Below are 25,715 nucleotides of genomic sequence, written 5' to 3'. Positions count from 1 at the left end.
TAGAATAAATCCTGTTTGTAAATTATAAAGGTAAACTTTAGTTTTGCTTCTCTTTCATTTATTTTAGACTATCATAAGATGTTATAAGGTGAAAATCAAATTGAGGTAGACTTAGGGCTAGATAGGAACAGAAAATACTTCCTGAGATTGCTGGTACTGAATGTAATTTAGTTGTCTTTAACTACAAAGTAATCTTTTATACTGATCATAAGTATATTCCTGAATACAGGGAGAACTATTTTCATTCTAAATTTATAACATTTTGGAAGCTTAATTACCATACTGGAAGGTCAAATGGTACTTTATTGCAATAAAATACAAAATGTAATAAAGAAATTATTCCTGGGGAGATGAAAGTCTAGGTTCATAGCTCATTAAATAGTAACTTCACAGACTGTGTCTAATTTGTCATATTTAGCTTTGGAAGTTTAACACATTTGAATTTTAAATTAGGTGAAGGGATACCTGAGGCAAAACTACCTAAGGCCTTTGAATTTTAAAATGATCCAGGAAAATCATTCTGCATATATAATACATTTATTATGTAAGAAATATCTATCACTCGATAGTACTTGGCTTGCTTAAAGACTTTTTTAAAAGTATTCAATAATATTGCCACAATTTTCACAAAGCACTTCCCATTTTTTTTTCTAAGAAACTCTTCATTTTTCTGCCAGGCATGTTGAAACTTCTACTTCAATAATTTGTTGATCATGTTAGTTAAAATGTATTTTGGAAGTATGTTATTACTTAATAGTCAAATTAGTTACTGGAAGAAAAACACTTTGGTCAACATAATAACCTTGTGGGTATTAAACATGAATATTGTACAGCTATTAAAAATGAAGAGGCCATCTCCTTTGCAATACCTTGGTCAGAACTTGAAGGTATCATGTTAAGTGAGATAAGCTGGAAACAGAAAGACCTATACTAAATAATCATATGGAGAACTTAAGAAAGGGACAAAAAAAAAAAAAAAAGGTGGTCTGGACATGTGGTTATGGAATAGGAGCCTTTTCACATTACTTTCCTAATAAAATAGGAAAGACAACAACAACAAAAAAAATCACGTGAATACTCAATAAAAAACAACTAGGATTTCTTTAGAGATTCACTAAGCCATAAGGGAGTACATACTGTGGCCAATAGGTGGAAAAGGGATTCTTGAAACTCAGGAAGCTATACTTGGTGAAAACTGGTTCTGAACTGGAAGTTAAACGGCCACTTTACCAGGTGTGGGAGAATACCTCACACAAATTCCATTTTCTCATTGTAGCTCATCTCTCCCACACCAGTGTTTATCAGTCCAGTGCTTAGAAGAATATAGATTTAGTGAGAGTATAATAGGGGTGAATTTTGGTGTCCAGCCCCAATTTGTGTAATCAGAATATTTCCCTTTATGAGTCTCTGTTTTCTTTTCTTACCTCTATTATCTCTCTTTTCTTCCCTTTTCTCTGTTATCTCTCTCTCTTTTTTGCCTCCAGGGCTATTTCTGGGGCACTATAAATCCACTGCTCCTGGTAGTCATTTATTCCATATTGTTTTTCTTTTTTTGTTGTTGGATAGGACAGAGAGTAATTGAGAGGGGGTGGCGGAGATAGAGAGGAGGTGAGAAAGATAGATAGCTGTAGATCTGCTTCACCACTTCTGAAGCACCACCCACACACACATACAGGTAGAGAGGTGGGGGATCAAACTGGATCCTTGCACTTCATATTATGTGCACTTAACCCAGTATGCCACAACCCAGCCATATATATATGAGCACTGCTTGGTTACTGCTGACAATGTAGCAGGGAATTAGTGAATTGGACCTGGTATTTTAGAGAGTTGGGCATGAGAGTCTGTCTGTATAACCATTATGCTATCTATCCTCCACCTTGATGTATCTCTTAATCATGAGTGAGTGATTAAGCTAAACAATCTACTCATAGTTAAAAAGATCTCTGGTTGGCTTAGGCTCCCATAACCCACAGGGAAGATAAATCACATACAAATCACCAGCAACATAACAAGGGATAAACAGCCACTGTGCTTTACTTCAGGGATTCAGATAAAACAAAAACAACTGTTACAGTTTACAACTGTGGGCTCTTAAGGATCTTATTTAGACACAAATCAATCCAGGCAAGTGTGATCAGTAGATTGAATAATAGTGAGGAAAGAAACCTTTGTGATTATAAAAGCTGTACTCTGCACAAAAAGGTGTCATCTTGCTGTTCCAATCATCCACTTGTCTCTTTAATTAGAACAAAAGATACCCTACCTCCCATATTCCAAAAGCAGCTGTTTCAACATTAGGCTAATAGCTCCAACCACTACTGAAACACATCAAAGGTGACCAGCTTCAAGGATTCAGGCACCAACCAACCAGAAACTACCTCACATCATATATAAACAGCAACACCCAGGATACAGATTTCAAAAGACCATTACAATGGTCAAACTGAAAATAAATATTGCATGAATTAACTGGGACAAAAGTGCAGAAAAAAGAGAAGAAGAAACCAGCAAGCTAGAAGCAAATGAGGACAACATCCAAACACTAATTGATGACATAATCATAGGAGTAAGGAAAGCTTTTGAAGGCAGTACCATCAGAAATGGGGAAACAACAAATGAGACTCTGAAAGAAAACACTAACTTAAGGTAATTAGAGAGATGAAAGCTGAAATAGCAGAGTTAAGAGGACAACTAGCTGAACAAGCTAGTGCAGTATCTAACTAAACAGGGCACCAAAATAGTTGAAATAAAGAAAACAGCTGAGAGGAGTGCGAACAGAATACCTGAGGCAGAAAGTAGAATTAGCAAGATTGAGGATGAATTAGAGAAAACTAAGAAAGCAAGAGAAATAAAAAAAGAGATTAAGAGGCACTAAAAACAACAAAAGAGACATATGGGATGACTTCAAAAGAAGTAATATAGGCATTATTGATATGCCAGAGGAAGAGAGGAAAGAGAAAACATTCTACAAAAGATAATAGCAGAGAACTTCTCTCCTCTAAAGAACAGAAATATTCAATAATCCCAGCGAGTCCCAAAAAGAATTGACCCAAACCTAAAGATACCAAGACACATCATATTTAGAGTTAAAAGGAATAAAGGTAAATAAAATATCCTGAAGGCTGCAAGAGACAAACAAAGAAAAAAACCCATAATCAACAGATTTGTCCACACAGACTCTAAAAGCCAGAAGAGAATGGCAAGGTATATATCAAGTGCTCAATGAGAAAGGCTTTCAACCAAGACTGTTATATCCTGCTAGACTGTCATTCAGACTTTCAAACTAAATGGAGGCACAAAAACCTTCTCAGGCAAGCAACAGTTGAAAAAATCAACTGTTACCAAGCCTGCCCTGCAAGAAGTTCTGAGAGGTCTCCTATAAACAATGATAACATCACCAAAAGCATGCCATATATTAGAACACTCTAAAAGTTTAGAATAATGGCATTAAAATATCTTAAGTATATATACAAAGAAATTTCAATGGCTTGAATTCACCCACTAAAAGGCAGAGTAGGAAGAAGAATCAGAAAACACAACCGAACCATATGCTGTCTGCAGAAATCCCACCTAATTCAACAGGACAAACACAGACTCAAAGGAAAGGATGGAAAACTATCATACAATCCAATGGACCACAAAAGAAAAGGGCAGGAACAGCTATTCTCATATATGACACAAGGGACTTTAAAATAAATAAAATAATGAAAGCTAGGTATTAACATTACGTAAGGCTCAGAAGATCAGTCAATCAAGAAGACTTACAATTTATTAACCCAATGAGAAGCCATATAAATACATCAAACATCTACTGAAAGACCTATAGCAATATGTTGACAGCAACACAGTAATAGTAGGAAATTTCAACACCCCACTCTCTCAATTTGACAGATATGTAGGCAGAAAATCAATAAAGAAATGAGAACACTAAATGAAGAAATAAATAAACTAGAACTATTGGACATTTTCAGAGTCATTCACCCCAAGAAACTGGAATATACATTCTGTTATAGTCCACATGGGTCATTCTTAAAGATAGACCATATGTTAGACCACAAATATAGTGTCAACAAATTCAACAGTACTGAAATCATCCCCAGTATCTTCTCAGACCACAGTGTAATTTTCTTTGTTGTTAACACTTAGCAATAAAGAAAAAAATAGTAAAAGTCCCAAAATATGAAAGCTCAGCAATATGCTACTTAACAACTATTGGGTCAAAGAGGAAATTAAGGAAAAATCAAAATGTTTTGAGAAACCAATGAAAATGAAGACACAAGCTATCAAAATATTTGGGACACAGATAAGGCAGTACTAAGAGGGAAGTTCATAGTCATACAAGCACAGATTAGGAAACAAGAAGAACTTTATTTAATAAACAATCTGACTGCACACCTTAAAGGCTTACAAGAAGAGGAGCAAAGTAACCCTAAAGCAACCAGAAAGACTAAAATAATTAATATTAGGGCAGAAATAAATGGCATTGAAAATAAGAGAACCATACAGATGATCAACGAAGCTAATTGTTGGTTCTTCAAAAGAGTAAACAAAATCGACAGACTTTTAGCCAGACTCACTAAAAATAAAGTAGAAGATTTAAATAAGTAGAATTGTAAATTTAAGAGGAGATATATCACAACAGACACCCCAGAAATACAAAGTATCATAAAAGGCTTCTATGAACAACTATATGCCACCAAGCTAGAGAATCTAGAAAAAAATAGACGAGTTCCTCCATACCTACAAACTTCCAAAATTAGAACAAAGAGGAACTAGAAAATTAGAACAGGCGGCCAATCACAACCAAAGGAATTTAAACAGTTATCAAGAACCTTCTCTGCAATGAATGTGCTTTTACAAATGAATTCTACAAAACCTTAAAGTAAAGTTAACACCTCTATGTTTAAAGCTCTTCCAAAAGACTGAAGACACAGGAATACTTCCTTTTAGAATCTCAAGCCAACATCACCCTGATACCAAGAGTAGATATGGGCACAACAAAAAAAAGAGAGAAAACTACAGACCATTATATTTGATGAACACAGGTGCTAAAATATTAAACAAAATTCTATCCAATGGATACAGCAGTATATTAAAAAGATTGTACATTATGATCAAGTGATATTTATCCCAGGGATGCAAGGCTGGTTTAATATATGTAAATCAATCAATATGATCCACCATATAAATGAAAGCAGAACTGAAAACCACATCTATTGTTATACTTAGATCAATAGATACAGAGAAATCCTTTGACAAAAATCTGGCATCCCTTCTTGATTAAAACACTACAAAATGGGGATATATGGAAAACTCCTCAAGCTAGTGGAGTCCATATATATATCAAAAGTACTGTCAACATCATACTCAGTGGTAAAAAGCTGGAAGCTTTCTCCCTCAGATCAGGTACTAGACAGGGCTGCCCACTGTCACCATTACTATTCAGCATAGTGTTAGAAGTTCTTGTGGTTAGGGAGGAACAAGGAATAAAGGGATACATATTAGAAGAGAACTCAATTTGCTGATGATATGATAGTATATATAGGAAAAACTAAAGAATCCAGCAGGAAACTCTTAGAAATTATCAAGCAATATAATAAGGTGTCAAGATACAAAATTAACATACAAAAGTTGGTAGCATTCCTCTGTGCATACACTAAGTTAGAAGAAGAAGAAATCCAGAAATCAATCCCTTTTACCATAGCAGCAAAAACAATAAAATATCTAGGGATAAACCAAACAAAAAAAGCAAAAGATATATTGACTTTAAGTGATTCCATGGAAGAGGAAGACTTAACTTATACACAGAAATTTCCTTTCTAAAATAAATAAATACACATTTTTCTCAAGTCAGATAGAACATCTGTGAGGATTAGCCATATGTTAAGATATCATCAAAGTAAATTCTATTGTTGCAGTAGCTCTCCCACTCTCTGTTTCTCTGTCTTTCTGTCTAAATGAAAAAGTATTGTAGGAATGGTGAATCATGAATGTATGCATCCCCATTTCCACACAGAAAAACGCCAAAATTATCAATCTCAATAAAAATGGACAATTTAGAAAACACTCATTTAACTCTCCTACCTGCTCATTCATGTTTGGGATATGTGTAATGTGATTATTATCTATTTGTATTTTATAAGTTTTAATTTCAACATGAGTTATGTTATTTCCCAGTCAGTTTACAAATGAACTCTTGCTTTTCTTGAAGCTTCCAATCCAACTCATTTGTATGCACTATGATAGAGAAGGAACATACATCATTGTGACATTTTTTTGCCACTAATTCTTAGTTGACTGGCAATTATTAAGTTTTTTCAAGAAAATCTTAAAGTTCTATAAATCTTTATAAAATTCTTTTACAACTTAAGTAATAGGCATTGTCACAAATAATTATGATATAATTATCATACAAGAATACTCCATACAAGGCCCTTGGTTCAATTTCCAGCACCATTGTAAAAGCTGATTAATAAATAAGTAAACAAAATCATTCATCGTTTACTTTTTAAATGGCTTCATATACTGGTAATCCAGTGCATTTGAATGTATGTTCTAACTGCATGCTAACAATTGTATTCATAACACTTTCTACATAGGGTGCTTAAAAAACTGAATACAGATATTTTGTGTAATATGTGTTGGTATGGAATAGTAAGATGAATATTACTCTCTTCTTTAAAATCTGTTAAGAGATATTCAGTTACTATGCACAAGTCTATGGTTTTGAATCCAGACACTATTTGCGAACATCATAGATATCACTGAAGGATCTCTGTAAATTGTGATCTCAAGAAAGTAAAGTGTAAAGATTTAGGCCAGGGAGATGGTTCACTGGTTTGGCACATACACAAAGCTCCGTGTTTATTCCCCAATGTCACATAAAAAATAATGAAAGGAAAGAAGGAAGGAAGGAGTGCTGTTAAATCTAGTTTTAATCTGACATCTGAAACACAACATTATGATAGAAAATTGTTTACTCCATATTTATTTGAAAGCCTTCTTGAATAGATCTAAATACTGTAAAAAAAAAAGTCTATGTTATGATTTCTAATTTTCAGGTAGTGGATAGATAGTATTTGTTCAAAGTTTTTTTTATTTATAAAAAGGAAACACTGACAGAACCATAGGGTAAGAGGGCTACAACTCCACACAATTCCCACCACCAGAACTCCGTATCCCATCCCCTCCCTTGATAGCTTTCCTATTCTTTAACCCTCTGGGAGTATGAGAAACAAAGAAAAACAACTAAGTATTAATTGAATGATGTTCTTTGTTCCTAAATTTTTGTCGCTCTGCCTATTCTTAGAATGAATGCCTGAACATACACTTTTTGTGTGTGTGCTCATTTTGGGCTAGTAGTCTATGTCATTTCAGTTTTTGTTGTTGTTGTTTTTAATGCCTTTCCCATTCCTCCTCTGCGTATCTTCATTCCCATTAGTCTTTGTTCAGGAGATCATCATGCTTATATGATAAAGTTCAAATTCCTTAGCATTTAGTAATTATTATTTTGTTCTACCCAAACTTCCCAAATTCATCTTTAAATAGTTTTTTTAATGAACCTTGGTTTACAAGCCTGTAATGTTTTGAGGTGTAATTTTCACCTCTACAAGATGCATTACACCACCACCTTAATATCCTTTCTCCAAAGCCCACTGGACCAATCACAGTACACTAAGGAAAATTAACCTAAATCAAATTTACCAAGCCACATAATAGTTAAAATGACAAAGACTAAATAAAGACAAAGAGACTATTCTGAAAGCTACCATATACAAATGAAGAGTTATTTATTAAAAGGAAATTAAAAGGGCCTGGGTGGTAGAGCACCTGGTTGATTTTACATGCTGAAAGGAAATCCCACAAGGCTATAACCTTATTTCTCAACAGAAATGCTAAAAGCTAGAAAGAACTGGCAGAACATACTAAAAGTTCTGAATGAAAAAGTCCTATTCCAAAGAATACTTAGTTCTGATAGGCTATCAATTTAGGTTTGAAGGAGACACAAAGTACTTTTATGATAAACAACAGTTGGAGGGATTTATTACCACTGAACCAGGCCTACAAAGGATACTAAAATAACTTACACAAAAAGCAAAAAATTCAAGGGAGAAACAAAGCCAGGAAAATAAGCCAATGAAGAATATGCCACCTAACAGAATGGAGGTCACCAAATTCATCTTTTGTACTACCTCCTAAGTTTCATATACAGGCATGCTGAATGTTTTGTGGTTCTCCCTTCTCTATGCCATTCCACTTTTATTAAAAAAAAAAAAAAAAAAAAAAAAAACTTCTCCCACTCCCTTCCTACACATCTTCCACCTACTAATCTTGTAAAAATAGGAAGAGAAATTATCTTCTCTAAGGAGCCTCTGTTGGTAACTCTTTTTCTGATCAGTTTAGAAATTAGAGAAATTCATATTCCTTTTGCTGTTGTTGTTGTTCCCCTTTTCTCTCATACTCTCTAGTACACTATCACCATAGAGATCCATAGGGATCCAGGTTCAAGCCCCGGATCCCCACATGAAGGGGGGAAGATTTACGAGTGGTGAAGCAGTGTTGCAGGTCTCTCACCTTCTTCCCCTTCCCTCTCCACTTCACTGTGTCTCTATCAAATGAAGGAGAGGAGGGAAGTGAAGAGGAGAGGAGAGAGAAAGGATGGAGAGAGTGAAGAAGGAAGGAAAGGAGGAAGGAAGGGAAGAAGGAAGGATGGAAGGAAGAAAGGAAGGCGCCACAGGTTTCTGTGGATTCATTGTGTAGGCACCTAGTCCCAAAATTAAATCTGGTGACAAAAAAAGGGGGAGGGTCTTGTTGACACTGCTATTGTTTGTTTATTTTTACTTTATTGGGGGTGTTAATGGATTACAACATAGTTGTTGACACATGGGTAAAAGGATGAAGCTTCTCCTTTGCCTCTTTTTTTTTTTTTGGTTTTTTTTCTACTTTTTAAAAAAAAATTTTATTTATAAAAAGGAAACATTGACTAAACCATAGGATGAGAGGGGCACAACTTCACACAATTCCCATCATCAAAACTCAGTATCCCATCCTCTCCCCTGATAGCTTTCCTATTTTTTAACCCTCTTGTAGTATGGACCCAAGGTCACTATGGGGTGCAGAAGGTGGAAGGTCTGGCTTCTGTAATTGCTTCCCCGCTGAACATGGGCGTTGACAGGTCGATCTATACTCCCAGCCTGTCTCTCTCTTTCCCTAGTGGGGCAGGGCTCTGGGGAAGCAGAGCTCCAGGACACATTGGTGGGGTTGTCTGTCCAGGGAGTCTGGTCGGCATCATGCTAGCATCTGGAACCTGGTGGTTGAAAATAGAGTTAACATACAAAGCCAAACAAATTGTTGACCAATCATGGACCTAAAGGCTGGAATAGTGCAGATGAAAAGTTGGGGGGCCCTCCATTTTGTAAATAGCTAGTAGGCAAAATTTAGGTATATTCCAAAGGGCCTGTGGCTATACTAGTGGTTTTTTGTTTGTTTTGGTTTGGATTTTTTTTTGCCTGAGCCTGAAATCTGATATGCATGTGGATCCTAATTATTGTCTGGGGAGATGATGTCATGGCTGGTAGAAGGACCAGAGAGCTGGATTAGGGAAGAGAGTAGCTCCCAAATATGGGAAAGATGTATAAATATTGTTGACTGTAAACTCCATTGATTTGATGTGATCTGGGGCTCATATTCAGCTTAGGAGCGAGCCTATGTGACCTCTGCATCCCTGTAAATCTGAGCTCACATTCTGTGGTCATAAGTAGGAACATTCAATGCTGCCCCCAATATCAGGACCCATCTTACTTAGGTTTAGCATAGAGTATATTGTCCAGCCTCCCTTCAGAGGATGGAACATTTTCTACCACTGTTGATCCAAGTTGACGGCAATGTCCTATGGGGACCCACAAAGGGATCTATTGTGTTATTCCTGATAGGAATGATCGATAACAATAGAGAGAGGGATTTATTCGATCTAGGCCCATCATGTCTGTTTGGGAATCTCAGGTCTCCCCGAATAGGGCCACACTTTGCCTCATCTTGTATAGAGCTTGAAGGAATCATGTCAAGTCAGATTAGCTTAGAATGGGCTTTAACATACATAGCACATTGTGCCTTTGAAGAGATACTTTACTAAATATATATGGTAGAAAACTGTGCTATGTATAAGGGATTCTGCTTTTCTTTTTATTTAGTTGGATTAGACTGATATGTTAATCATCATAAAATATAGTATTGAATGTTTCCTTTTAATTTAAAATGATTTTTATTATTGATTTAATCTTTGCAAGATTATAAGATCACAGTTCTACAGCTAAGGTTTCTTTTATATGTAAAGAGTTGTGTTAAATGATGTACAGGAGTTTCTGATTTAATCTAACAACAAATTAATAAAACAGGTATTATCACCAAAGATTATCACAGTTTTAGAGGAATAGTTGATACCTAGATAAACTAAGTACTTCCTTCAAGGTCGCCTAGCTGTTGAAAGCTACATTTGCAATTTGAGTAGTTAACATTTCACTCTAGGAGTAATCCATTTCTTCTAAATATGGCAATTGAATATTTAATCCATTATGTTCAAATACAATAACTGAATAGACAATTGATGGTTTTAGCATTTCTTTCTACTCTTAGTTCCGATCATGTGATTTTGTTACTTTGACCTTAATTGTATAATTGTATTTGTAATTGTTTATTAATGGATTTTGCTTTTGTTCTCTTTTTCCCCCTCTGTCTAGCTCCAACAGAGGCCACTTCACACCCAAATCTGGGTAAGTGTTTAGTACCCCAGTTTCATTGACTTGCATGTTAGATCTATGTATTTTATTCTTCTAGCTATGTGGGCAGATAGTATGGATGTAATGAGACACTTTGACCTGTCAGATTTGAGATCATTTGCTGAATTGAGACTCAGAACTAGATAGTACTTCACGAGCAAACTGTCATGCTGCCCAGCACAAAACTAATTCAAGTATGTTCAAACCTGTTGAGACCCTTGGAATCCGTTTACTGATCCGCATTTGACAGTGTTTTAAGTTTTCCATGGAACTCCTACACATTATAAATGACAGAACATACCAAGTAGGAGCTATCAATATAGAGGAATTTAGATTTTAGAACTAAGTTGTAAAGGAGAAATAATTTGGTCATTTCTTTAAAAATAAAAGAGAAGCTGATTTTCAAATAACTACCTGCTTTGTTTAATGGCACCTCTCTCTCTCTCTCTTTTCTTATCATCTTTTCTGCATGGTATGCACTTAGTAGACTACAATTCTTGAGATAGGGATTCATAGTGGTTACAAGTACAGATTCCTGTGGCCAGGCAGTAGTACCTGGTTGAGCATAAGTATTACAATACACAAAGACCTGGGTCAAACCTCTGTTCCCCACCTGCAGAAAGAAAGCTGTGAGCACTGCAGGTGTTTCTCTCTGTCCCTTTCTACTTCCCCTCCCTCTCTATTTCTCGCTGTCTCTATCCAATGGATAAGTAAACAGGAGATACTATTACAAATAATTCTTACAAATACATATCATATTCTGGAGCCAAACTTCGTGTGTTAATTTCACTGTCACCACTTGCTAGTTACAGACCTGAACTTGTCTGTACCTCAGTTTCCTGCTCTCTCAAATCAAAGTAATAATAGTACCTATCTTCTATTGTTGTTGTGAGAATTAAACATACTGGTATTTATGAAGTGATAGTAAATAATATACCAGTATTTAGAAATAAATGCATGAACAAATTACCTTTGAGGCTTAATCATGCCTTTTAATAATGGTTCTCTAGAAAACAAATACTCTTTAACACATGTTTTTCAATGTGTCAGTGAAAACTTATCAATATTTTACAAGTGATTTCCTCCACAACACTATTTAATAAGAATGAAAAGAAATCATCTTGCTGGCTATAGCCTTTTCAGATGTCTCTCACTGTGGGACTTGCAGGCAGGTCAGTTATTTGTCTCATGGGCTTTTTCTTTGAACCTATAAACCCAATTAATTTAGTTTTCTCTTTGGAAAACCTGCGTTGAGACGCTCTACTTTTATGTAATACTACAGCTTGAGGCTCCTCTTTTTTTGGCAGATGAATGTAGGCCCTTAGAAGCCTGCCTCCTGGCAGCTGAGGCAGGCGGGTGACCCACAGTGGCCCATCTGAGGTTCGGCTAGGTTGGCTGCTTGAGAGAGTTGTAGCCTGTAGCCATTTCAAGCACTGCATCTAATCACTCAAAGGAATTATTAAATCACTCCCACTCACAGCATACATCACAGTGTTCTTTCCAGTATAAATTCATATTCTCCTGACGTTGTGCCTAAGGCTTTGAGTTAGAACAGTCATTTCTCTCAAGATATGCTGATTCACTGACTTTCTTGATGACTATAGATTGCAACATCACCAAAGAGAATGTGAAAGTATACTTCTTGATCTTTGGAGGTTATTTTATTATAATTACTCACTGAGGTCAGTGAATAATATTCCAGTGAGTCCAAAATGAATAGGGATGGGGTGGGGTGCATACTATCTTTGAGAAAGATAAATAAACTTAGTTTTTTTGTTAATTAGATCACAGGATTTTAATCTTTTTTGTAAAGCATATGCTAAGCATTTCAAACAAAGCTATGAAGGCCCAGAGAATTTATATTAGCTGAAACAAACTTTCCAAGCGTACCATAGTACTCAGATGTGAGCTTTTTAAGCACTAATTTATACTTTACAACTTAAATAGAAATAAGCTGCCATTTCTCAGAACTTTAAAAGTGAGTCCAATGACTTTGTTCCTGGCCATGAATTTATTTTTATGCATTCACACACATTCAGATATAACATATATTCCACAGTTTATGAAAACATTCTTTTCTTTTGAGGTGTTCAAAATTCTCATAGTGCTCCCAAAAAATGGATATTTAATACTATACTATCTCAAGTGTAAGGATAATATATTAAAAACCTCCAGGCATTCTTCCTGACTTCTAAAATTATTTTATTTGGAAATTTTACTAATTCATGTAGATAATTTCTCCTTTGTAACTTTAAGGAGGAAAATGTTAACTGTTTGAAACATATTAAATTAACAACAGCAAAAAATAAGAATATATGGGATGTAAGATTTATAAATGTAAACCATGGTAAAAGACTTAGTAGAAATGGGGAAAAGACATGCAGTTAGTAAATGCCAGAAACTTTAGCTAATAATAAATAGACAAATTACTTCATTCCTTTTTAGGGTTTAAAATGAGTGAGACACTTAATCTGCAGCCTTGGGTAACCTGTCCTTGTAGGTTACGGCTGACCTGGGCCTTCCCGACTCTCTTCTGGTGACACTGTGTTACCTCTTCCTTCTTTCTCTTTATCCTCCTCCTCCTCTTTTTTTTTTTATTTTTTTTATCTTCTTCTAGTTAGGGGTTAATGATTTAAGGATCATGATTTAGAAATTTCTTAGAGTCTGAACAGCTATAGTTCTTACCCTTGTTCAATAGTAGTATAGAGATAAAATAAGAAAATAATCAACTTCTCATTTTAAAAGTTAGTTTTTAATTTAAAAGATTGTTATTTCTCATAAAAACAGCAAATTGACTTTTGTTTAGCTGAATCTATTGATGCACTCTGATTCTATTCTCATTTGTTTTTCTTCTAGCTCAAATCCACAGTGACAGTATTATCCTGAGAGATGATTTTGACTCTTACCACCAACAGGAATTAAATCCAAATATATGGTAAGTTACAGCAGTAACGCACTTCACTTTGGTTTGTTTAATGCAAAGAAAAAAACACTAACTGCTCCTTGGAGCAGTTGTGAAGAAATTGAGCTGCTCTTTGGAGAGACTTGTTCAACTAAGAAATAAGTTAATGTAAACCATATAATACCTATTTTCTTGAATTTTCAAGGTTTAGAATAGGTACTCTTTATAGTTGTGGGTGTAGTTAGATTTTTTTTCCAGTTGTAAAGCTTCCTTCCATATAAAATATTATGTTCTAATGTGTTATTTGTATCCTAAAAAATAATGGATTAATTGAGACCGAGTGTCAAATAACTTCTAAGTTGTAGTATTGCCTGATTATTATATTTCAGTTCAAAAAGTGAAATATTTGTATCTCTTAGGTGCATCTCCAAGGGATTTTTGTGGGCAAGGAAATAATGAACTTAATAAACTTACTAATTAAAAACTTGTGGGATACATAAATGCATTAATTTATTCCCAATTTGTTATATTTTGGTGATATTGGAGAAATAAATTTATCAACCCAAAACTTCAGTCATGATGCATAATGTGGACACATACCTGAATGTGGATTTTTCTTTTTATTTTATTTTATTATTATTTTTTTTTTTATTTTTATTTTTATTTTTTGCCTCCAGGGTGATTGCTGGGGCTCAGTACCTGCACCATGAATCCACTGCTCCTGGAGGCCATTTCTCCCCTTTTGTTGCCCTTGTTGTTGTAGCCTTCTTGTGGTTATTATTGTTATTGTTGATGTCGTTCGTTGTTGGTTGTTGGATAGGACAGAGAGAAATGGAGAGAGGAGGGGAAGACAAAGAGGGGGAGAGAAAGACAGACACCTGCAGACCTGCTTCACCACCTGTGAAGCGACTTAGAAGTGCTAATTAAATTCAAGTTGCAACTAAATTATGACCAGAGAGTAATTATTTCATAGTCAAATGTTAGTAGATATTAATTTTTGCTTTTGCTTATTTTTATTGGTCAACAAATATTTAGCAAAACACCTTGTATTAGTAAATCATAAAGGGATATAACTCTCAAGTAGCTTGTAATTTAATAGAGGATAAAGTAAAATCACATTATTAAGAAGCTTATAATGCCAAAGAGAAGTCTTTGAACATGGTATAGAACTACAAAAAAACATGTAAGGGGCTATAAAGGTGATAATTTTGGTGGTAGTTTCTTGGAGAAGTGGCCTTTGATCTGAGAGTTAAAGATGACATATAGATATAGAAATTGTTGGTCTAGTACAAAACAGAAGCAATTTTTCTGTCCTTTCTAGAAAGAAATGCATCTATTGAAATTTTATTATCAAATCAGACAAGCTTCATCAGTAAGCTTCATAATTTGTGTGTCATTTGAAGATAATTGTCAATTCGTATGAATAATCTTAAATATAAATCTCATAGTAAATTGAGAATCTTTAAGAGGAAAAGGCTCAGAAAACTTCCACAGCTTATAGCCAGAAAAATTTTCTACTTCTCCAATCTCTGATATATAGATTAATATGGATGTTATCACTAATATAGGTGTTACCAGATGAACTGTTTCTTTCAAGACAAGCTCATATCTGTCAAGTTAATTTATTTTCTTCATTGAGTTTTCCTGACAAATACAAAGTATGACTGTTAGATTGTTCAAATACTGTTTTTTTTTAAATCAATGAGATATGATTGATTTTGCTTCAACCACTTTCATGACTGATCTGATGATACACACTTTCTTGATCTAAGTTATGGATTTTGTGTCCCTTTTACTTAAGCTATGATTTTTCTTACTTATAAAAGTCTCATATTAATTTTAAAAAGCTACAAACTTTTGCTTTATATCTAATATACTTCCGCATCATTTTACTTTATCATTATTGACCACGATTTTCTTCATCCAATCTTTTTAGTATACATTTTTAACAGTTATGATATAACCATCGTTTGAGAGATGACTTGTTGAGCAACAAAAAAATATGGCTGTGTTGCTGAGTTTAGACTAGGATGGTATGACTTTGAGAATAGTCACTTGCTATCTGAGGAGCTTTGGAAAAGTAAAAAACTGCTTTGCCACTCACAGTCAATTTCCTTACTAAAAGTGGAAATAATACTGTCCCTCAACATTTTAAACTTTGATGAGTATGAAAAGGTTTGGCACCACACTTGCTATATTCTAAGTGCTGAATACCATTTGACTTCCTTCCTTTTTCATGTTGTATTTGCACATTTTTTTTTAGTTGTCTCCTCAAAATGGAGGTATGGATAGGAGATAGCTTACCAGGTAAAGCACAGGCTTTACCATATACTTTATCTAGGTTCATGCCACAGCAATATAGAAGGTAATATGGTACAAGAGAAATCTCTCTGAATGAAAGCACGGTATATAGTTCCATTCTTCTTCTAGCGTTTGCCCTTCTTCAGTAGCCAGTCAACAGCGTCAGGTTGAGCCTGATGTCAAGCCTGATGTCAAAGTCTCTCCTTTGAATCTGGAGAGGTGGCAGTCGTTGACTATGTGGGTCATAGTCTGTCTGGAGCCGCAGGGGCAGTTCGGGTCGTCTCTGGCTCCCCAGCGATGGAACATAGCGGCGCACTGGCCATGGCCTGTTCGATAGCGATTGAGGAGGGCCCAATCATAACGTGCTAGGTCAAAGCCGGGTTGACGCTTGCAGGGGTCTGTGATGAGGTGTTTGTTCTTTACCTCAGCTGACTGCCAACTCTGTTTCCAAGAGTCTGGAACAGAGAAGTTCAGTGTAGGCGTAGGGGACCAGATTGGATGACGAAACGTCAAGCGTTGAACAGGGTGGGCGAAGATAATGCGTTTGGCGAAGGACAGCCCCTCAACATTAAGTTGGAGGACTCAAAGAGCAGGAGCAACAGCTTGAAAGCTGTCAGGAGCTGCTTGTTGCTGGCTTTGAACGTGACTGGGATCCATGTGGATTCAGTCGGCTAGAAAGGATCGTTAGTTTCCCCAATGAATGGGTACTCACGGGATGCACCACGGGAAGGTCGATCCAATGCATCCCATAAAATATATTAAGCAGCAGGTGTCTGTCTTTCTCTCCTCTCTATTTTCCCCTCCCTTCTCAGTTTCTCTCTGTCCAATAAAATGGCCACCAGGAGCAGTAGATTCATTGTGCAGTCACCAACCCCCAGAGATAACCCTGGACAGAAAAAAAAATCATTATTTTCCCAATAACCCAGTATATCTATTATATCTAATATATACATATATATACTTATATATGTATATATCAGAAAATCACTACTATTAAACTAAACTCGACTGATTTATTGAATAACCTCCCCAAGTCTTCTTTCATTATAGTTGGATGAAAAACAATCATTGGGGCCAGGTGGTGGTGCACGTGGTTGAGTACACATGTTACAATGTGCAGGGACCCACGTTGGAACACCACCCCCCCACCACCACCTACCCCGGCTGCATGGGGAAAGCTTTGCAAGTGGTGAAGGTGTTTCTCTGTCTCTTTCCCTCTCACTCCCTACTCTCTTGATTTCTGGCTGTATCTAGCCAATAAGTAAATACAGATAATAAAATAATAGGACAAACAAAAATAAAATTAGTGTATTAATGTTATATAATATATGGAATATATCAATGAAAATAGTTTTGTAGCAAAACCACAGATAAAGAAAAAAGATATCTTAAACTCCTTTAAAATTTGACTTCAGTCTCGTAGATTCAGAAATCATCACTTAGCAAAATCAAATAGCCCAGTGAAATAGTTCCATAAAAATAACTATAGTGGTCACAGAAGGCTTCTCTCTATTTCTGTCTCTCTAATGTAAAAGTCTTTTATCACAAAGGAAGTAAATAGCAATATTTTATGTTGTTTCTTTTTTTCTTCATTTTTTATAATATCAAACTGTTATTTGGATGTGTGATATATCTACTTAGTTTAAATATTAGATTTGATTTAAAATTAGTAAATCCTCTGGACAAAAAGTTCAGTAATATAAAAACATAACAAAATAGACCTTCCTCTCACACTAGATCTTCTATACTCCCTTTCTCCATAGTTGAGTATAGTTTTTTCTAGTACTTCCAGAAACTGTTTATGCTTACACAAGTATAAGCAAATATTATTTGCAATGTAATTCATTAGTTATGAATTATGTTTATAAACCTTGAGTAACAGAAAGATAAAACTTTCCTTAATCTTTCATAACTCAACTTACTTTACTTTTGCCATTCCTCTTTCATCAGTGATGGAAATTTAATTTCAGTCAACTTTGGCTTGCCTTCTCTATTTTGGATGTTGTAATTAAATTTCTGCTACTCCTGAACCTGAGCCATGGGCATTTTTATGGTGCGATACTCTGTGTTATTGTACAACAATGATGAGCCTACTTCCTTGAGTTGCAGAGTATAGGGATCATGTACCTTTTTCCCTATAAAATCTCCTTGGGGTTCTTTCTGCTAGTGAAGTGGTCTTATTCTCCTACACCCTTCTGATGACTTTTTTTGAGTGGCATATGATAAATAAAGTTTAAAGTGAGGCAAAAGAAAAAAAACATGGGAATAGAATGGCAACTAAAGTTTTTTTTTTAATTTCTTTATTGGGGAATTAATGTTTTACATTCGACAGTAAATACAATAGTTTGTATATGCACAACATTTCCCAATTTTCCATATAACAATACAACCTCTACTAGGTCCTCTGAAGGACCTGTATCCCCCACCAACCCACCCCAGAGTCTTTTATTTTGGTGCAGTACACCAACTCCAGTTCAGGTTCTACTTGTGTTTTCTCTTCTGATCTTGTTTTTCAGTTTCTTGCTGAGACTGAGATCATCCCATATTCATCCTTCTGTTTCTGACTTATTTCACTTAACATGAATTTTTCTTTTTTTTAATTCCCTTTTGTTGCCCTTGTTGTTTTGTTGTTGTTATTGTTGTTATTATTGATGTCATTGTTGGATAGGACAGAGAGAAATGGAGAGAGGAGGGGAGGACAGAGAGGGGGAGAGAAAGACAGACACCTGTAGACCTGCTTCACCGCTTGCAAAGCAACTCCCCTGCAGGTGGGGAGCCGTGGGCTCGACCCAGGATCATTACACTGGTCCTTGTGCTTTACGCCACATGAGAACATGAATTTTTCAAGGTCCACCCAAGATCGGCTGAAAACGGTGAAGTTACCATTTTTTTATAGCTGAGTAGTATTCCATTGTGTATATATACCACAACTTGCTCAGCCACTCATCTGTTGTTGGACACCTAGAGCAACTAAAGTTTGATAGGGATGAGGCATCTTCACTTTGACTTTTCCTGATGCTAGACTAAGATAGATATACCTCTAGACTACAACTACGTCATCACTTTAAATGGCTCACTAAACCTATGATAGCAAGAGAAAGCAAGACCAGTTTATCAATACTGATGACAAGTCCCATTATCAAGTGTGTGAAATACTGTTGCATCACTGATGATGGAGGAAACCAATAGTGTCTTAATCCTATAGAAATAACTCTCCATTCAGAAATAAATGGGAATAAAAGCCTTACGTAACCAAGTTTAAAAATAGTTGAGGGCTTTCAAATATGCTTTATCGCATTAGCATTTTGCTTGATCATTTACTACTTCCTTTACAATTCATTTCTATGAATTAAATCATTTTAATGTTATGCAAGCACATTGTTATATTGAAAGAAATCTTGATTTGATTTTATTTGTTTAGAGACACATCTGTTTTACTGTGTGCAAATTAATCTCAAAATTTTTCAACAATGAAGAGGAGCAATGAGGGGAAAAGTTAAGAAATAAGAAGTATTTCTCATTTGTTCACTGGAGTGATAAAGAATTCAAGGGGAGAATTAAAAAGTGAATTAATTAAAAACAGTTTCAGGGTTTTTTTCTTACTTTGATGAAACAGAATTTATGTTATGCATGCACAAACTATTGTATTTACTGTTGAATGTAAAACATTAATTCCCCAATAAGGAAATTTATTTTAAAAAAATGTAAAAAACAAACCATTCTGAAGTCAGAGGGCAAACAAGAACAAATAGTGGACAGTTCTTAGCCAATAAGAACTGTTTTACAATCCCTGACCCAGAAGAATAAGAGGGAGTTCCCGTTCACTAGCACACCTGGTGAAGTGCACATGTTACTATGTATAAGGTCCCGGTTTCAAGCACCTTGTCCACACCTGCTAGGGGCAGGCTTCATGAATGGTGAAGCAATGCTACAGGTGTCTATCTTTCTTCCTCCATGTCTATCTCTCACTCCCCTCTCAATTTCTTTATGCCCTACAAAAAAAAAAAAAAAAAACAGAGAGAATTTGAGAAGGGAAGGAAAAAAGAGAGAGAGAAGTTTCCCCCCTGCCAGTGGGGCTGGACATGAACCCAAATTCTTTTGCATGGTAATGTGTACACTCAACCAGGTGTACCACTACCTGGCCCACATTTAAGTTTTCTTAAGAAATTTCTTTACCATCCAAGTTATTACAAAGTCAAGGAAGAATATTTGTTTTTTTAACAGAGTATCACTTTAATAATACCTGCTTTCTGAAGATCACAGAAGGCATCCAGAGCTATATCACTAAGCTCTGATATTCTGATCAGAAACATGGGACTATTAGAACACAAGTGATAAATGGCAAACAGATGACAACAGCTGTCTCCCCTCCAGTGCAATAATAATAGGAGAGAGGTCCTATTCAACAGAGATCAGGGAAGAACAACAGTCACTCTTCAGAAGAAGCATCTTAGATGAATAAACTGTGATGCCAATAGGAATATGTGACATAAAGAAGACACAAATGAAGTTGTCTCAGATTATATGATCCGTAGAGAACTCTGTCATTTGCTTTATCTTTCAGAAACTCCAGGATTGACAAATTGCATATGATTACTTGAGTTAAGAAAAAAATGGAACATTTTATTTTTCACGTGTGAAAGATTATATTACTGAACCAAAGAAGTAGAGGCCACATACTCTGATGCATCTGGTGTGTTCTTGAAAATACAAATTTACTGTAGTAATTATTTTGAAATAGAGCAGACATATCAGTGATTTTGTTTATTAAAGTTTATTTTCTGGGGCCAGGTGGTGGCAAACCTGATTGAGTGTACATGTTACCATGGGCAAGGACCAGTGTTCAGTCCCCAGTTCCCACCTGCAGAGGGGGAGCCTTCATGAGCAGTAAAATAGTGCTGCAGGTCTCTCTTTATCTCTACTATTTTCCCTCCCCTTTGAATTTCTTTCTATAATATCAGATAACAAAAAGAAAGAAAGAAAGAAAGAAAGAAAGAAAGAAAGAAAGAAAGAAAGAAAGAAAGAAAGAAAGGAGGAAAAGAAAAGAAAAAGAAAAAAATTAAAGAAATAAAGTTTTATTTTCTCTGAAAAAAATGACACAAAGATTACAAAAAGATAGGTTTAGGGAGGGAAGTGAGTTATTCTACCCTGAAATTTCAATCAATGTTTACTAATTTAGTCTGTAAAATAAATAAATAAATAGTTCAAGCTAGCAGTAAAACCACTTATAAGTCACAAGTTTCTTGGAGCCTAATCAACCCCTACCAAAAACAAAGGGAACTCCCTTTTGTAGCTAAGTGTGAGAGTCACTGTGTAAGTGGAGTTCCAGATAATGAGAAAAAAAAAAGTATGACTGTAAATCTGTGTGAAATATCATACTATAGGACCAAAGAAATAGAAACTGCAGATTGTTGTATGCAATATGCTCTTGAAAATAGAAGTTTATTGTAATATTGTTCTAAAACAGAGCAAAGAGATCAGTGATTTGGGCTATTAAAGTTTTTTTTCTAGGACTAGATGCTGGAATTAGAGTTTTTAGTAATTAATGATTCAATATTCTGATTGTATGTGCATCTTTGTCAACTTGTTTTCTCACTATCTCTTGACTTCTTCACCTTTTTCCACTGCCTCTAGTTCTCTCTTCCCTTTTGCTAAGAAAGGGTTTTACAAAATTCTCCTAGCCTTTTTTTTTTCTTGCTTTCTCCCCCTCCTTCCTCTCTTCTTACATGATGTAATTGCTCTAGGGAAAAGCTTCATCTACAATAGAAAAGTTAAGTAGGAGGTGTCCCACTATTAAAATAAAGTGTGAATCTGGAGGCTTATTATTTCCTTCTTTAATCTCTGTGTTAGATGACAGACAAGAGCTCACTCAATAGAATTAAATGTCAAGCACATTTGTAACAAGTGATAAAAATACTTCTTAATGCAGGTCATAGTGAAATTCACCATAATAAGAAGTCAAAATACTGCACTTTGTAGTAAGATATTAGAAAGGTTACTTATAACCCTAATATTATTTTCCACTGTACCTGTCTATTTATGAAGAAGAGATCTTTGCTACATGTTACCTTTCTCAGTGAGAAAGAATGAGAAAGAATATACTATAATTGGAGTGTGTCCTTTTCACTATTAGAGCATATATTAACTCTTTTTAAAAAATAAAGGCATGACATAGTTGAAAGTGATACTATTCTCATTCTTATCAAGTAAACTTTCCTTGCAGACTTCCTAAATGATATTATCCATTTACAAAGAGATTGTTTTTATTCATAGGACTTATTAATATGTTTTTAAGCTTGATGTTTATTTCAAAAGTAAATAGCTGTATTCTTTCATTTTTATAAGGCATAATCTTTATTATAAAATATAGTTAAAATTGAGTATTCTAGTTTGATAGGAAGGCACAAAGAATTTTAGTTACTCCAGAAGAATTTAGTCTACTGTCCAGCTACCAAATGATCTATAGGGTCCAGATTACTTTGGTGGATTCACCAGTTCCCTGATCTTATCTAATCTTGCCATTTCAGATGTCAGGTTTTATCAACACCAGCAGTGTAAGCTAGGGGAAAAAGGTATATTATCCTCAGTTCGTAAATTTGCAAGAGATTTTCCTTTTACCATTCTAAAAGACTTTTATCATCAGAACAAATATTGTTAAACTTAGTTTAACATCTCCATTCAGAAAGGCTGGTGAATAAGCAATTCCAGATTGCTTCTTCCAGAGCTAAGACCCAGACACTCACTTCTTTAGAAGCAATAAATAATGGATAGCTAATATGATGTCCTCAGTCTTGGGAACAAATGACATATATCCTAAATGAAATTTTGATGATAACTGATTGTCAGTGAGTTTCCAGGTGATTAACTTGTTTCAGCAAAGTGCCTGATTCAAGGTTGAGTGATTTCACTCTATCTAAAATAGAAGAATGAGCCACATAGTTAAATTGCTCTTGAGAAAATAATATTTCAATTATTTATTTATTGTTATCAGTACAATGTCACCACTAACCATATATAAAACTCTAGTTGTAGGAATGAGCTTAGTTTTTTTTCCATTAATCCTCCCCCTCTTTCCTGCATCCTGTGTGAGTCATTGTGGTAGACAAGGACCTTGCACCCTGGAGACATTTTACTTCAGCATCCTCTGTGCCTACTGAACTGAAGTTTTTTCATGTTTTCCAGTCTAATAATTTGATAATCAGGGCTAAGAACATGATGATACCTTCACAAGTATATACTTTCATAAGCAGTTTATTGTGAAAACTTTCAAATAAAAAGTAAAGTGGAAAACTATACAGTGAACACCTACATCTTCCAGTTAAATTCTGTGTTTGTATTCATTTTTCATTTTTGCTTTGTTGGGTTAACCATATATCTGTTCCCTTTTGAATAATTTTTAGTAAAATTTAAAGTAAATTTCAGACATTAGTATACTGTATGATAAATGTGACTCTGAAAGAAAAAAAAATTGCATTGGTGAGGACACCTGTACAACTATAACCAACCCCCAAAAGAATTATATGCCATGTGAACTCCCCACAAATATTACAGTTCATCGTGACTAGAAACAGCCAGTGAGACTACTATAGCCTTTAAATATAATACGTATTTTAGGTGCTTTGGAGTTTTTCCACACTCATTTTAACTATACCGTATTTCCATCACTCACAGACAGGAACTGCACTTTGTATGGCACAAATGTGCATTGCATATCATTCTTCATCTTAGGAAAAATACTGCAACGCGAACAATAAGAGAACAAAGATAGAGAACTAACAATAAAATAACAAGTTTCAAACTACCAGCAATCTTATTATAGTGAAAGATAAAACTCTGGGTCAAAGCATTGCTTTCATAATTTTGGTTTAACCCTAGTTATGTTGGTCAACAAATACCTGCATTGTATATTGATTAGCTTAGTTTTATTAGTTAAAAAACATACCATAATATGATATATATTTGAGATAAGTAACGTAAGGAATAGATTTTTTTTCTTGACACCACAGTTAGCTCTGGGGTGCACAACTCCATTGCTACAGGTGGTCATTTCTTTATAAAGGATGAAGGACAGTGAGAGAGAGGAAGAAAGAGAGACAGACTCCTTAGAGGAGAGACACCTGCAGTACTGCTTCACTACTGATGAAACTTCCCCACTACAGATGGGACCCAGGGCTTGAACCAAGCTGTTTCATATGGCAAAATGCATGGTCTACTGGGTGTCCTTCCACCAGGTCCCAGGATTATTGAATTTGATTATGTACTTCATTTCAGTGCATTCATTATTAAGATTTTAGATGAAATTCATGACATTTTTCTTAGTTTTGACTCTTTTCATCAGCAATACAAAATTCTTTTTTCCTATAAGTGAAAAAAAAAAGAATTTTAGAGAAAATTCATTGTAGCTTTTCAAAATAAACTTTGATGGCACAAACAATGACAAAAATTCTTTTAGGTTCACATTATCTTTTTATAAGATCAGCGCTTTTTTTTTCTGGCTTATTTAAAATAGAGAGGAAGGATATTAGAGTAGGAGTTAAGAACATTAATTCTAATCCAGCTTCATTTGTAAAATGAGGGGGTGAAAAGGCTCAGTATTATTTCAGGTGCCCTCTAGCTTTAATGGATAATGATCTCTGAACTCTAGTAGTCAATAAACTTCATGCGGAACCCAACTATATGATAAATAGATTCTGGAAAGGCTTAGTAAATTCAGGCTTGGCACGGTCTTTAAGGGGAGTAAGCGTTTCCCTTAAAATGTCTTTTAATCATAGTATTTATGAGCTAATGGGCAATTCATATGCTATGTCATGGTATTTGTTATATTTTTGTGTCTTATTTTTCGAATTGGAAAATATCTAATGAGGGAAGGGGTGTCTTAGAGAAATATACAGTCTAACTATTACTCTTATTTTGGGGTAGAGAAGCTAGCTATTCATTTCTAATCCTTTGCCTGGGAGGTCACATTCCTTTCTAAATTGAAAAAAATATGTTTAACTGGGAATATTTAAAACTTCCTTTTCCCCACAAATTCTCTAAAGAATATGTTATCTAATTTCACGAAGTCCATCATTTTCCTGAGAGAATGAGAAAATAAAATAAATTCAGTTGGGAGGGCACAATATAAATGTCAGAAATAAGAGCACTTATTATTTCTCTTCTCTGAGCCTCAAGAAAATTGAATGACTTACCACCCAGTAAGTTGAACCCAGTTTGGGGAAACTTATAGAACTTTTCTATAGAGAAAGAGTAGAATTTCAGACTGCTAGTAATCCTCACAGAGAACATAACTCTATTCTACCAAGTAAAATTCCTAGACAGAGAAATTCTAAGAAGACAGGACTGAAAGAGATCTTAGATATTCTGGAGTGAGCTAGAAATTACTTTTCATGGACTTTGGATTTTTATTTCCCACTGTAGGTTTTTAAAACTATCTTACCTTTCTGACACAGTGCACTTTTTAAAAAGATATTTTAATTTATTTTAATGAGAGAGAGAGAGAGAGAGAGAGAGAGAGAGAGAGAGAGAAGAAAGAGAATGGCCAGAGTACTGCTCAGCTCTGGTTTATGGTCGAGCTGGGGATTGAACCTGGGACCTCAGAGCATCAGACATGAAAGTCTTTTGTATAACCATTATGCTGTCTTCCCAGTCCCACAGTTCACTTTTGTTTTTTTAACCTGGGAATCTAAAACTAGTTAAAACCACAAATTACCCTTTTATTTTAAAATTACTACCAT

General features: G+C 35.0%; 1 protein-coding gene across 1 annotated transcript in view; it reads left to right on the top strand.

The window, feature by feature from the left end:
* The window catches only part of RELN (reelin), a 561,009-nt gene that overhangs the window by 241,998 nt on the left and 293,296 nt on the right, over nt 1–25,715 (top strand). Inside the window, exons 5-6 of the mRNA XM_060195660.1 lie at nt 10,740–10,772; nt 13,635–13,713. Of these exons, the coding sequence (XP_060051643.1) occupies nt 10,740–10,772; nt 13,635–13,713 (112 nt within the window). The remainder of the gene's footprint in view (nt 1–10,739; nt 10,773–13,634; nt 13,714–25,715) is intronic.

This window comes from Erinaceus europaeus, chromosome 8, assembly GCF_950295315.1.
Source record: "Erinaceus europaeus chromosome 8, mEriEur2.1, whole genome shotgun sequence".
Taxonomy (NCBI): domain Eukaryota; kingdom Metazoa; phylum Chordata; class Mammalia; order Eulipotyphla; family Erinaceidae; genus Erinaceus; species Erinaceus europaeus.
This window is presented reverse-complemented; position numbering and strand designations above follow the sequence as displayed.